This window comes from Monodelphis domestica, chromosome 1, assembly GCF_027887165.1.
Source record: "Monodelphis domestica isolate mMonDom1 chromosome 1, mMonDom1.pri, whole genome shotgun sequence".
Classification (NCBI taxonomy): Eukaryota; Metazoa; Chordata; class Mammalia; order Didelphimorphia; family Didelphidae; genus Monodelphis; species Monodelphis domestica.
The window spans coordinates 660,275,142-660,289,703 of NC_077227.1; the positions used below are offsets into that span (position 1 = coordinate 660,275,142).

Genomic DNA, 14,562 nt, shown 5'->3' on the forward strand with positions numbered 1-14,562 from the left:
GAAGGTCCTCCTGTCTATTTGACAGGCCAGGAAACTGAGGCCCAGGGACAATCACCCTGGAAGTGCTATGACTACAAGTCAGATCCTCGCTACACTCAAGATGCAGGGATGGAGCCGCTGCCATCCCCATTTTACCTGAGGCCCCTGGGCTGGAAAAGCCCAAAGCACCCTCTGATGGTTCCTGGGGGGACCAGCAGGAGGAGCCACACTCTCCCTCCTCCTCTGTGCTCACAGACAGGCCTTTTCAGTGACCTCGAACAAGCCAAGCCCACTTCCCCCCCAGAGTCTCCCCACCACCCTCCTCCTTTCCATTCTTCATGGCCCAGGCCTACGCTTCCATCTTTCAGGGTGTGGGATATCTGCCCTGCAGGAGCCCTAGTCATTCTGAATTCGGTCAGAGCCCTTTGTGTGTGGCGGTGACTCTGTTACAGCACAAGTTAGGAGAGGGCAAGGGACATCTCCTGTTGTCTTGCTAAGTCAGGGTCCAGCCATGACTGGTGTACAGGGTCAAGGCTTCATCCACACCAACCGACTAAGCCAAATTTCCTTAGGAGCAGCAGCAAGATCAAGTGGGCCACCATCAGACTTAAAGGCCACGGGGGCCAAAGCCCAGCTCTGAGGTCAGGAACTCTAATAGCCACTGCCTGAGGTGCTGTCTTTGAGCCTCAGTTTCCTCACCTGTAAAATGGAGTGACCATTCCTGCACTACCCATCTTGAGCGTGTTGTAGTGAACAGCAGTGAAGCCTGCACACCTGCCCTAACGCCAGTAGAAGCACTCCTCCAACGGCCCTCTTGGGATGGCGGGAGCACTACCAGCTGCAACCTGAGAGCCTGGCATTGACTCCTCTCCTGGCATGGCCTCTGGGAATGACCCTGGCCAGGTCACTAACCCCTCTGACCCTCTGTTTCCTAGTCAATAAAGTGCAAGGACTGGACTAGATGACCTCTAACCTTTCTTCTGGTCCCAAATGGACAATCCCATGTCTTTAATCACATCCATTTCGTGAGTGTGCATGAACTTCATGGTTCATGTGCCTGGGAGGAAGGGGAGACAACCAAGGCTTCTCTTTCTCCTTATCCTTCACAGAGGACTGCCAAGGAACAGCTGTTTAATAAATCCTCATGAATTTTTATTTCAGGTTCTGAGAACAGAGCCTGGTTTCGATCTGGTTGGGTAGGGGTGACGCAAAGGACCTAGTATTGATTTAACCTCAGGATCCCTGAGTCACCGCTATAATATGTTGGGCCCAGCCATTCAGACCATCTCTTGCCTCCCATCTCCCATCTCTCTACCAGTCACAGAGGGTGTGGCCCCCTCCCCTCCTTGGCAAAGGCTGTGTTAGCCCCTGTGGGCAGGATTACACAGCGTGGATTCTAGGAGAGGCCTGCAAAGGGAGACTGCCCAGATGGGGAGGGAGGGGTAGAGAGGAGGGAATTCCCTCAGTCCCATAAAAGGTTCTGGGTATTTACAGCTCTTAGATCAATTTGCAACCTCATGTCACATTACTTCCTCCATCTCCCCTTCCCCCCCAACCCCTCCCTCTCCCAACACCGGAGCCCAAGGAAGCTTCGTGTCGGTGCTTAAAATAGACATTTATGTAAGTCTAATTCTGGCCTGGTAAGGAATGGAGATGAGGCAGGGCACGGGGCTAACACAGTATATTGGTGCGGGGAGCATCAGAGAATCAATGCCCGCCAGCCCCAGCCAGAGAAGCGGAGTATCTTCACTTATGGGCAAAGTCCGCCCCCTCCATACCCCAAGTCTGCTAACAAATCTGATCATAGCTTTCCCCGGGCTCTGTCCTTACCCTAATACATGGGTCAAGGGCCCAGCAAACATCAGTGGCTATTTCTTATTTCTAGAGCTCACTCAGTCAAAAAGATCCCAAAGACAAACTCCTGACCCAGCCAGCAATGAACAAACACCCAGGGTGGGTTTTTCCAAGTCAGGCTAGATTTCCCCCATAATGGGGACACCCACCCACACCCACACATACACACACACACACCCTTCATCTCCCCCTCACCCCCCTTCTGGTGATAAAACAGCAATCTCATTTTCCCCTCAGATTACTGAGAGCCAGGGTGGACAAGGCCGCATCTCACAAACCCTACCTCCATCCATTTTCCAGGCAGGTTATGTAGCCCCGAGGGTGAAAGAAGGGCAGAAAAGGAGTCTTGGTAGACAAGACTGTGGGGACAGTAGGCTTACCTTCCCAGAAGCCACCATGGACAGGGCCAGTTGATACCAGAGGTGGAACTCTTCACAGGCAAACCTGATGGCCCGCTCAAGGCACTAGGGAAACAAATTGCTTGGATCAGAGTCACAGGCTGCCCTGCTCCCAAGGATCCTGGGAAGATACCTGCCACCCACATCACCTCTGGCTTTTGGGGGAAGTGAGGTAGGCTCAGGACACGGAATCAGGAAGACCTGAGTTTGAATCTTGCCTCAGATATTTATCAGATGGATGATCTCCTCTGAAAAATGAGCAGCTTAGACTTTAACTCTAGGAGGCTAAGAACACCAGAACAACCCGAAGGTTGATTTGGCTCCTTCAAGGATAACCCACCCAGGAGATCAGGACGGGTTACTGGCAGGCTCTTATCCTTGCTTGGCTATTGACACAATTGAGTGGCCTTAAGTAAGTCCCCTCCTGGAGCCTCAGCTTCCTCATCCATAAAGCCACATGTGCACCTTCCCATTCACTAGGTTATGATGATGATCAGACAAAATAAAGTACAGGAAAATATTTTTGAAAAGTGTTCCAAATGCAGGATTCCTATTCACTGTCATTACTACCACCCATTTCCTCCCCCCCCCCCCTTTTTCCCCCTATCTTTGTAAAGAAGCTGAACATTCAACAAGAACAATTCTGGGACAGATAGAAAGTCCCGTCCGGGCAATCTCAGGTAGCCCTTAGGCCCTGGAAAGGGTGGGGGGTGACAGAAGACCTCCCACCTGACCAAGGGAGGCCTCAGTAAATCCCTAAGAGCTGAAGGGCCAGCTCTGGGGCAGCCATTCTGGGGCAGAAGGAAGCATGATGAGTCGGGTTTGGCTGGATGCCCGGGCCTGGGAGCCACCTGCTGGAGCTCTAAAGGGGCACATGCACCAGTCTTGAAGTCAAGGTAAGAGGCTCACACCGCCTCTCCTGACCAATGGGCACCAGGAAGGCCACAGAAGGGCTCGGGGACACTGTCAGACACACGACTCCTGGGACAGGGCGTATTAACAGCAGGCACACTGGGCTTCAGTGAACTAGTCTTAACCAGAGCTGAATCCAGTGCCTGGTCCGTAGCAGGTGCTTCAACATTTCTCAACCTGACCTGCCATCTCAGGAGCTACCCCTACACAGCTCCTGACCCTGGGCACATATGTGGCTCCAGGCTCACTTTCTATGCCCAGCTTAAAACTCCACCCAGACAAGCATGGAAACTAACTCCCCTGGGCTCTCTGGGTGTGAGAGAGGAAGCCCCTCACCCTCCCATTCCCAGGGGTTTATCCCAGGTCCAGGCTCTTTTCTGCCCCATCTGCTTCCCCCAACCCTACTCCACCCCTGTCAGTGTCATGGGGTGGCAGGCCCAAAGGGAAGCTCTGCTCTGGCTGACACTGAGGGAACAGCAGGCTCCAGTACCTCAGAAAGCATGACATACTGCCCTCTTCTGCCCAACGTGATGCTCAGGAGGTCGTAGACTGCAGAGGCAGCCTGAAGACTGACAAGTCGTTCCTTTTCCTGTTCAGGTGAATGGCTCAGAACCACTTCCCGGGTTGCCTGCAGGTGAAAGAGAATTCTGGGATGAAACTACCCAAGGCCCTGGAGCAGAATAGGCCCCTGGCCCTCCAGACAAGCCCTCTGGCCCATCCTAGGCCTTAGCAAAGCCCAGGTGTGGATCCTGACAACAATGAGACCAGGAAACAGCCCTCTCACCCCCCCCCAACCCCTGCCAGATTGAATCTTCTGCCCACCCTTTCCTGAGCCAACAAGCCTGCTAAGCATTCCAGTTAGATCCCCTCCCCAGCTCTGACCCAGAAGCCTGCTTTGCATTCATGTCCCTAAATTACAACAGAATTTTACAAACATAAACAGTCTGGATTTTTGGTTTAACTATTTTAAGGCTTCTACTTCTTCCATTTGATTTCTGGGACTCAAGTTTCTTGATCTGTAAAGGGGGTTGTACATTAGTCCAAAATTCTTCTAACTAACCATCAATGACTATCTAAGCATATAAAATGGGCACTCAAAAAAAGTTAAAAAAAAATTCTTCTTCTAATTTTACTGAAGGAAAACTGAAGCAATGAAAGGAGTCATAAGACTAATTCAGAGAGCCTTCCCCTATAGATGTACCTTTCCTCTTCTCCCACAAAATTCTCCCCTTTCCCTCACAGCAAGGCGGCACAGGGGATACAAAGGGCTAGATTTGTAGTTGGGAAGATCTGAGGTTCAAATTCAGCCTGGAACACTTACTCAAGTTATGTAACCCTGGCTAAGTTACTTGACCTCTCCCTGCCTCAGCTCCCTCTCTGAAAAATGGGGATAATAAGAGCTCTTGCCTCCCAGGGTTCTTGTGAGGACTAGGTATGAATGACAAACCTTAAAGCACTATGTAAATGCCAGTGCCTACCATTAATTATTCTTATATAGTATTTTATAAATGCTGGCTATTATAAGTGCTTGAAGGTTCAAAAGGCACAATTTCACTTGATCCCCCACTCTAGGAGGAAGGAGTTATTATCCCCATTTTACCACTGAGAAACTGTAGTAGAGAGTGACTTGTCCAGGGTTACACAGTTAAGCTTCTGGGACAAGGTTCAAACTCAATTCTTCTTGATGCCAAGTCCAGTCCTCCATCCAATGTACCACCTCAATGCTATATAGATGCTGTTATTATTCCATTCCTTGCTCCCATTATGGAACTCTGCTGTTTAATGACCACCTGTATCCAAGAGACCTCTTCCTTCTCCTGACCCCGTTCTCTCTACTGCCATTAAAGAACTACTTCTTTGTGTTACCACCACATTATGGAACCCCCCTCTGGTAAGCCCCTTTCCTCTTCTCTTCCATCAAGGGCCTTGTCCTCTGAGCTCAACCACAGACTTTTCCCTTTAGCTCTCTGCCCCTGTGTCCATAATTCTTTGATTTCACTATTGAAAGTGTCTGCATACCTGTGTACCCAGGGCCTGGGGTACAGAATTGAGTAGGGGCTTAAATACTTATTGATGAATTGATTTGCTTTCTGTCCTCTCTAAGATTTGAATCTGTCTGCCAGTGGCAACACATTGAATTCTAAATAGCTTAGTTTGAAAAGGACAGTTGGCCAGACCCAGAAAGAAGGAAAAACACCTCTCTAGGAGGGGAAGATGAGGGAAGCTGATTCACAAATCAGCCTAGCTGGGCAATGCCTATTAGGGCAACAGATTAGGGCAGATTTATCCAGACCCCAAGTCTTACATACTGTCCTGCTATCACTTGGTATGGTGGGAGATGGAAAATTAAAATAGACATAAAGGCGGAAGATCTGGGCCCAAGGCCTAATTTTACCCTTTATTAGTCATATAAACATCAATGTGTTATTCAACCTTTTAAAGATTCAGTTTCCTGACCTGTAAAATGGGAATAAGAACATTGGCACACTCTAACCTTGCAGGGTTGTTATTTTCTCTCTCTGATAAAAAGGGACCTTGGGGTCCACCATTCTTTAACTAGCTCCCAGGCTTGGAGCTAGAAAGACCCTCAGAGGTCAGCTATTCTGACCATCTCTTACAACCAAATGAAGAGAAAGAGGCCCAGAGAGGGGGAAATGGAGGAAGGATTGGAACCCAAATCAGTCTTCTTCCATCGGCTCATGCACCCTTCATGCTGGGGTGAGGACAGGGCGAAGTTATGGCATTCTCTCACATAGGAAGACAGATGACAACACCAGCTCTTTCCTCTCTTCCTCAGTCTTGCCTTTGGCTAGAGCTCAACTAATCCCTGCTCAAATGTTGTTGACAAAGAAGTCTTCACTCCCAAGGGTCTCTCAGCACTGGAGTAGGGAGGGAGGCAGCTTTGGGAGCCCTTAAAGACCCAAAGGAATGAATGTCTCAGTGGGCCTACCCAGCCCCCTGACCTCAAAGCAGGGAGGAGGATGCCTCTTGTGTCCAGGGATGAGCCAGGCAACTGCTAGTATCCAGACCAATCTCAGGACAAATGACTCCTGAAGGGCCAGGGAGAGACAGAGAGCTTAATGTGGCCTCCAAATGGTTAAGGGGGTGGAGAAGATGTGCCAGTGGTATTCCTCTCGTTATCAACAAAATCCGCCCACACATGACCAGGCAGGGAGGGGGATGATCATGAAGGCTCTCAGCACAGAGCTCCAAAGTGATCTCAGAGCTCCCTCTGAGTCCCTCCACCTCTGCCCTCTGTGCCTGGTCTGGGCCAGAGTGGCAGCCTACAAAGGGCCCTCAGAGGAGCCTTCTTCAGCCAGACAACACCAAATGCACTCCCACACCCCCGGCACTAGGGACCCCAAGAATCAGAAGGGAAGGAGAAGTACAGTCCCTGCCTCTGAGGAATCTCTGGTCTGATAGGGGAGGCAGGAGCTCTGGACTCTGAGTGGGAGAGAAATAAGGATAATGGCACTTTTAAGTTGTATAATATCCTCAGGACCCCGAGAAGGAGGTGCTATTAGGATGACCCCCATCAGACAGGCAAGGAAACTGAGGCTTAAGAGACAATGACTTGCCTGGGGTCACACTGCTACAGTCTCAAAACAGAATTTGACCAGCATCCTCCCTCCACCAATCCTGGATGCTATCCATATGAGGGTACTTTGTTTCTCCCACCACTAATCGGAAGGTCTTAGGGTACTTTTACCCAGGGCAGGGGAAGGACCCACAAAGGCTAGCAATAAAGACGAATGGATGTAGAAACAAGGGAAAACTCACATAAAGCAGACCGATTCCATCACTTCCCAAGGGGAGGGACAAGGCTATGACTTCATGAATAGTCTCTCTCTGGTGGGGCTTGTGCCCTCTAAAATGGTTATTCCATTCCACTTGGGATCTTTCTTCCCAACTCTTGTGAGGCCAATGCTTCTTAGACCTTAGACAGTGATGGCAGGGTAAGCCAGAGACCCTGGCCCAGAGAACTTAAGGACAGTCTTCTGGTGGAAGGGAGTTTTGAACACAATTTTTAAGGAGGAAGGAAGAAGACTTAGTGGAACAGAGAAATGATGCTTCAGATGTGGAGCCTGAGTGAGGACTCAGGGATGAAAAATGTCCCGTTATGTTTAAGGAATAATGAGCAGGCTTCCTCTAGGCCCTGGCTAGGCAAAGGCCACAGGGTTCATAACTCCAGCTGGCCAGTGCCCCTAAGAATAACCCCAGCGACAATCTTGACACTTATTAAAAGAACATTCAGGGGCAAATGTGAGAGGACAGAAAGCTCCTCTTGCCCCTCGGCCACCTGGAAGGGAACTCTTAACAACTGCTAGCTGGTGATGGACACAGGCTTATCTGCACTGTGGCCATCAGGCCTAAGAAAAACTGACCTCTAAGGCTCGGACGCTTCTTGTCATCCTTGGAACTGTGACCTGCTAACAACCAGCTCACGGTGATGTCAGAGCCTGTGCCAGGGAGAAGGAAATGGCCATGGGAAGAGCAGCTTGTCTGGGGCACGGTTGCCATGGTTTTGGGCAGGGTGTCTGGGCTGGGCTGTGGTTGCCAGGCTGCAGCTCTGTCAGGATTGGGGGAAGGAGAGGATGTGCACAGTTGGGAGCGAGTAATAGAGGAGAAAACCCACAGGCCCACCTGCTACAGTGGATGGAGGGACCAAGCCTGACTACAGCAGTGAAGTAGTCAGAAATTGCAGCAAAGAGAAAAGGGGCAAGAAAATGGTTCAGAAAAAAACTCAGCATGGTCTAATCCCAGTCCTCCGACCCTGCAATAATGGTTCAGCTAACTATTATCATGATGATTATTAGCGATCACAAGAGCTCTGCTGCTGGGAAGGCTGGCAGAATGTCAGTTCTTAGAGGGCAAAGATTGATTCCACTTTTGAATTTATATCCCATTTGGCACAGTACTTGTTTCATAGTAAACAACTGAGCCCTCAGTGGCACTGGCAGTCTCATTCTCTCCTCCTCAATCTCAACCAATGCTTTTTTCAGGCCCTAAATTCTACAATTCATTGTCCCTCTCTCTGACAACCTACAGCTTCTGTGGAGATGGCTGCATAACCCTACTTCCTTCCCTCAGCAACCCTAGTCTTTTTTCTTCATTTAAATGGACTGTTGAAGTCCTAGCCCATTTGGGAAGTTTTCTACATTAACTGAGCCTTCAGGTCTAAGTGTCCCTCTGCAGGCACTTCAGTGTTCAATTCTTGATCTGCTAGGGAGTAGCTAAAGCCATACGTTTAATGACATAAAGGGGCACTGCAAGGATTACTGTACCCCTTCTAATAATCCCAGATATTAATGTCACACTTGATAAAAATAATGCAATGTACTGACTATTCCCCATAACCAGAATGCCCTCTCCTCCTTTCTGCCTCTCAGATGCCCTGACTTCTTTCAAGATTCAACCCAAGCAGCACTTTCAGCATGAGGTCTTTGCTGGTGCCCCAGCTGCTAGTGCTGCCTTCCCCTCCTCAAGGTCATCTTGTATCTCATTTTGTGTATACAAAAATACACATATAAATGAGCAGATTATGCTTGTTAGGATGTAAGCTCTTTGAAGTTAGAAAATGTCTGGATTTTTGTTGGCGTATGCTTAGTCTAGCACGGTGTCAGATATGTCTGTAACTAGTGCTTAATGAAGGTTTGTTTCCTAGCTGTGACCCCAGATGATTAACTCTAACTGCCTAGCCCTAACCACTCTTCTGACTTAGAATCAAAACTAAATATGGCTTCTTAGGAAGAAGGAAAAGTTAAAAAAAAAGTTTTGTTGAATGATACTATTTTTCACAGTATGTTTACTGATATTCTCATTTGATTCTTAAAACATTTCTATAGACTAGAACACCTCCAAGGTCCCCTCCCTTACTACATTTTATGATTCTTAAAGATGGAGTAAGCGCTATCATTCTCATTTTATGTTTCCTTCTATTTTTCATTCTTTTGATTTTGCTTTATTAATTCTTGCTGTCTCATGAGATCATTAGCTTCTACTTACCCAATTCTAGTCTTTAAAGACTGATTTTCAACTACAATCTTTTGATTTTCCTTTTCAGTTTGGTCTAGTTTGCTTTTCATGGCCTCCAGCAGGTCAATTCTGGTCTCCAATTTGCTTATTACTTCATTTGATTTCTATGCCTCTTTTTCCATGTGGCAATTTGTTATTTTCTTTTTGTATTACTTTCATTTCTTTTTTTCCCCCACTTTTCTTCTATCTTTTTTTTTAAACCCTTACCTTCCGTCTTGGAATTAATCCGGTGTATTGGTTCCAAGACAGAAGAATGGTAAGGGTAGGCAATGGGGGTTAAGTGACTTGCCCAGGGTCACATAGCTGGGAAGTGTCTGAGGCCAGATTTGAACCTAGGACCTCCCGTCTCTAGATCTGGCTCTCAATCCACTGAGCTACCCAGTTTCTCCTTCTTCTGTCTTTCTTACTTGGTTCTTGAACTCCTTTTTGAGTTCCTCGAGAGCTTGTGACCAATTTCCATTTTGGGGGGAAAGTTTGGATATATTTGCTTATTTGTCACTCTCTGCTGTTGCTTCTGTTTTTTGCTCTCTTTCACCATAGAAATTATCTAGGGTCAAGAACGTTTTTTCCTGATGCTTATTCCTTTTGCCACAAGTGAATTGGGGTTCCTGCATGTTGATTGCTTTCTTAGCTTTTGTCTCACAGGGCTTTGCCTTGGTACTATCTTCCCTTCCTAGTCAGAAGCTCAAGTGAGGGCAAGTAGATCTGTGATGTTTATGTAGCATGCTTTAAAGCATTTTGCCCTGAGGCTATCTTTCCAGCCCCTGCTCCCTCAGCTATATCCAGCCTCAAAGGTCTAAGCTTAGCTCTCTGCTGCCCAAGCTTCACACTCTTCAGCCTTGGGTCTCAAATCTCACTGGTAAGGCCTTGCATTGCCCTCAGGGGTAAGTTTTTGGTGCTTTCAGCCAGCCCCCTTCCCTGAGACTTTAAAGATCACCCCTCCCGCACTCTGACTCTGGCATGGTAGGTGTTGTGGGGGTAGGGGTGATCAGCTTCCACTTTGATAATTGCAGTTTTATCCCCTTATAGTGTGGGAATCCCCAAACTGCCTACCTTTAAGTCTGGATCCAGTGGGAGAGCCTCTTTGTTCCTCCAATTTTGATTTCTGTCCTTTTGAGACACTTTGTAATCAATGATTGGTTGGAAGATCAAAAGGCTCCTGCTACTCTGCTACCATCTTAGCTCTGCCTCTCCTACCATTTTAGAGATGGACAAACATCCAGAGAAGGCCAGAGCTTCATTGTTTATGCTGAGCTAAATCCAGGATCCAGGTCAGCTGACTCCCAAGCCTGAGGCTCTGGCAGGTTGTGTAAGCCTAGAATCCCTAGTAATAAATAAGAGAGGGTCTCAGAGCCTCTTCTCAAACCTCTGTTAACAACACGTCTCCTTCACTTCTGGATTAGGATGGACTGGACAAATGATAGAGGACAGTCAACGTAACTACCTTGTGATGCTTGCTTGGCATGAGGCTCAGACATGCTTTGAGAAATGCCCCAGCCAAAATCAAGGCTAGGCCTTTCACAAGTAGGTCACTGAGGCCCTCTGTCTGTGGGAAAACTGGATTTGGCAGGTGATACCTTGATCAATCCCTTTAACAATGGACAAGCAATCACTGGAGGACTAGCCTCATTGTGCTAAGGGATTCTCTAAGGAAACCAGGGGGGTTAGTTTGAGGAAGAGAAGGCTCAGGAAGGCCATGACAGCCTTCTTCAAATGTGAAGAGCCCATATTAAGACTTATTCTGTATGCCCTTAGAGGGAAGAAGAACCCCAAGTCCCATGGGTGGGAGTGGCAAAGGAGACAGTTTGGACCACTAACATTTAACTGACACTTCCTTACAATTAGAATTGAATTAACCAAAACAAATTAAGTACTTGCTATATGCCTGGCACTGTGCTAAGCACAAAGGGTACAAGGGCAGGCAAAAACAGTCCACGTCCTCAAGGAGCTTCCAATCTAAGAGAGGCACAGGATTCCTCATCTAGTCACAGATTCCTGTCACTGGTCTTCCAACAGAGACTGGAGGAGCCTTTCCATGGCCTGTTGTAGTGGGGACTCAGTCTCTGTGATGAACAAGGTGGCCACTGAGGTCCCTTTCTGATGCTGAGATTCTGGGCTTACCCAGAGCCCCTATGCAGGTACTTCTGAAGGCTAAGGCAGAAGCCCCAAGAGGAAAAAAGCCTTCTGGAATTTTCAGTGAGCAGTTAGTTCATGAGGCCAGCCTCCTTCCCTGAAGGATATTCTAATGTTTGGTTTTTCTTCCTCAGCACATATAATTACCGTGGGCTCTAGAACAGCCATTATATATAGCCAAGAAATAACACATTACATCTCCCATCTTCTGGAGTGATGGACACCTCAGCCCACATCAGCCCCTGGCCTGTGCTTACCTCATACTTCACTCCATGTCACAAGTCTCAGCACATTCTGCTGCTGCTGAGAAGGGCCTCGAGTTTCCAAGCGAGAATTTGGAGTATCCCCTTGGACTAGACCTCCTCCCTGGGATCAGAACCTTTCTTTTTTTAAAGGAGGAAATGTTTCTCAGGACACCACGTACTGTTCAAAGAATTCTGATCTAGGGATGTCAAGAGTCAGATAAAATATCCTTGATGATACCACAAATTAAATCCTTTTTCCCAGTGAGATCCAAGGTATTTGAAGACCAGAGATGCCCTTAGAAACTGGTCCAAGGGATGAAGTAGAGCCAATGACTTTCAGGGAAGGACTAATTTAGGGCCTTAATAAGCAGGCAAGCATATACTCCTTACTGAAGGCAACTGCTATGTTCTTGAAAGACTCTCGAACAATCCAAGTTCCATCAACCAAATCCAATTTTAAAGGTATCAAGAAGTTGCAATTAAAAAAAAAATCCCTACAGTGAGTCTTTATAAAATGAAGAATTCTTTTGCAAAGCATGTCAGCCCAATTTCCTTTCCTACCCTCATGTCCCTGCCCCTCTACCTCTAAACATACACACTAAACACCAATTTGTCTGTTTGGTAAAGACTGTTTTTAAATAGGAAATCTGCTTCAAAGTAGGGTCTACCTGGAAACCATTTGAGTCAGTGTGAGCTTAGGGCAATGCCTGGCATCTTCATGGATTTCACAGAGCAAACATCTAACTTATCTACCAGAAAGAAGCCGTTATACCGATTTACAGAGCACTTTGTACTGGGGATAGTAAATGCTCTTTCAATGGACATTATTTATCCTGCTGGTACCACGAAAAAGATATAGAATAAATTTTACATGGAGCAGCTAGGTAGCTCAGTGGATAGTGGACCAGGTCTGGAGACAAGAAGTGCTGGGTTCAAATGTGGCCTCAGATACTTCCTAGCTGTGTGACCCTACGAAAGTCACTTAACCTCCATTGCCTAATCCTTACTGCAATTCTACCTTTGGAACCAATACTTAGGCTAGATTCTAAGACAGAAGGTAAGGGTTTAAAAAAATTAGATTTTACATCGTAAACCTTAAAATTTCTTAGACTTATAAATGTTGGAAATTTCACCATTGGGAAATTTCATACTTGAAAAATTTCCTACTGATAGTCTATTGGAATGTGAACCCCCTTGGCATGGGAGGATCCTTCTCTTCCCTACTTAAGATTACTTTAGGACAGAAACCTTTTGCTGAACAATGGAAAGGGCTTTGACCTATGAGGAAGTTCTTTGAGTCATGATTGATTTTAGAATTGATACAACAGAGATACTTGGAATGGCAGAACCAGGTCTTGGAACTTACAATCTCCACCCTACTCAGTCCTAACAGGATTTAGGAAGGGCTGCAGCATAGATCAAAATTTAATTATTTGAGAATATGACCTTCAACAGACATGTGCAAAGGGGCAGACCTCTGGGCGGTCCTGGATTAAGCTAGAGCCACCATTGGCACAGGGAAGACATGGACAGTGATTGGTAGATGTGAGAACTGAGGGGAGGGAACTGAGATGGTTTCCTTAAAGATAGCGGGGTCTGAGGACTGAAGGGGGTTCGAGAGGTTTTGCTCTGAGAGGTGGAAGGAGGAAGAAAGGTATTAGAGAGAGAGAGAGAGAGAGAGAGAGAGAGAGAGAGAGAGAGAGAGAGAGAGAGAGAGAGAGAAAGGGGAGAGAAGGGAATAGGGCTTAAATACCCCCTCTGTTTAGGCTGGGCCAAAAGGCCCAAGCCCTTAGATAGCTGAGGCAAAGAAAAGAGATCAGTCCCTATCACTCACGTGACCAAAATGGAGAAACAGTCTCAGGGGCCTCCACCTCCAGCCTCCTTCAGAGCAAGCTTCTCAGAGCACCACCTCTCAGAGCACCACCTCTCAGAGCAAAACCTCTCGAACCCCCTTCAGTCCTCAGACCCCGCTATCTTTAAGGAAACCATCTCAGTTCCCTTCCCTCAGTTCTCACATCTACCAATCACTGTCCATGTCTTCCCTGTGCCAATGGTGGCTCTAGCTTAATCCAGGACCGCCCAGAGGTCTGTCCCTTTGCACATGTCTGTTGAAGGTCATATTCTCAAATAATTAAATTTTGATCTATGCTGCAGCCCTTCCTAAATCCTGTTAGGACTGAGTAGGGTGGAGATTGTAAGTTCCAAGACCTGGTTCTGTCATTCCAAGTATCTCTGTTGTATCAATTCTAAAATCAATCATGACTCAAAGAACTTCCTGTTCTATGCTTAAGCATAGGTCAAAGCCCTTTCCATTGTTCAGCAAAAGGTTTCTGTCCTAAAGTAATCTTAAGTAGGGAAGAGAAGGATCCTCCCATGCCAAGGGGGTTCACATTCCAATAGACTATCAGTAGGAAATTTTTCAAGTATGAAATTTCCCAATGGTGAAATTTCCAACATTTATAAGTCTAAGAAATTTTAAGGTTTACAACAGTGAAAAAAAAAGACGTGGAAGAAAGAAAAGAAAAATGTGAAAAAGAGAGTGGTTCCAAGAATTGCTGGAGGTAAATGCAGCAAAATCATCCATTGGTCTGTCTCCTTCCCTCATGCCTACCCCAGGCCACTAAGAAGGGAGAGAAACAGAGATACAAACCAACATTCCAGAATGAATGGAGCTGCCTCCCTGGGCCAGGATAGGATTGACACCCAATAGTCATTCTTTTTATTCGACTACAAAACCAGAGGAGGTACAGCCTTTAAACCAGACTCAGTCTCTCCCCCTGAGGCATTTACAGTCTGGCAGGGGAATAGAAGACAGAGGGAAGAGATAAATATACAAAGTCGAATGTGAAAAGCACACAAGAGGCTTATAAAGTGCTGTGAGTTAAGATGAAAGAGACATAAATTCCAGCTAAGGACACCCTAGAAGGAAGTAGTGGAGCCTCTGAGAAGAACTCAAGAATCTCTGAGAAGTATCAGGATTATCTGAGTCTTAAAGGATGGGGGAA

At 46.9% G+C, this 14,562-nt stretch overlaps 1 protein-coding gene across 3 annotated transcripts in view; it reads right to left on the reverse strand.

Moving 5' to 3' along the window:
• Positions 1-14,562, reverse strand: part of TTC7A (tetratricopeptide repeat domain 7A) — a 194,450-nt gene that overhangs the window by 112,915 nt on the left and 66,973 nt on the right. For all 3 annotated transcript variants that reach the window (XM_007476857.3, XM_056820018.1, XM_001375518.4), the window contains exons 9-10: positions 3,634-3,771; positions 2,214-2,297 (exon numbers count right to left, since the gene is read on the reverse strand). In XM_007476857.3, the coding sequence (XP_007476919.1) occupies positions 2,214-2,297; positions 3,634-3,771 (222 nt within the window). The remainder of the gene's footprint in view (positions 1-2,213; positions 2,298-3,633; positions 3,772-14,562) is intronic.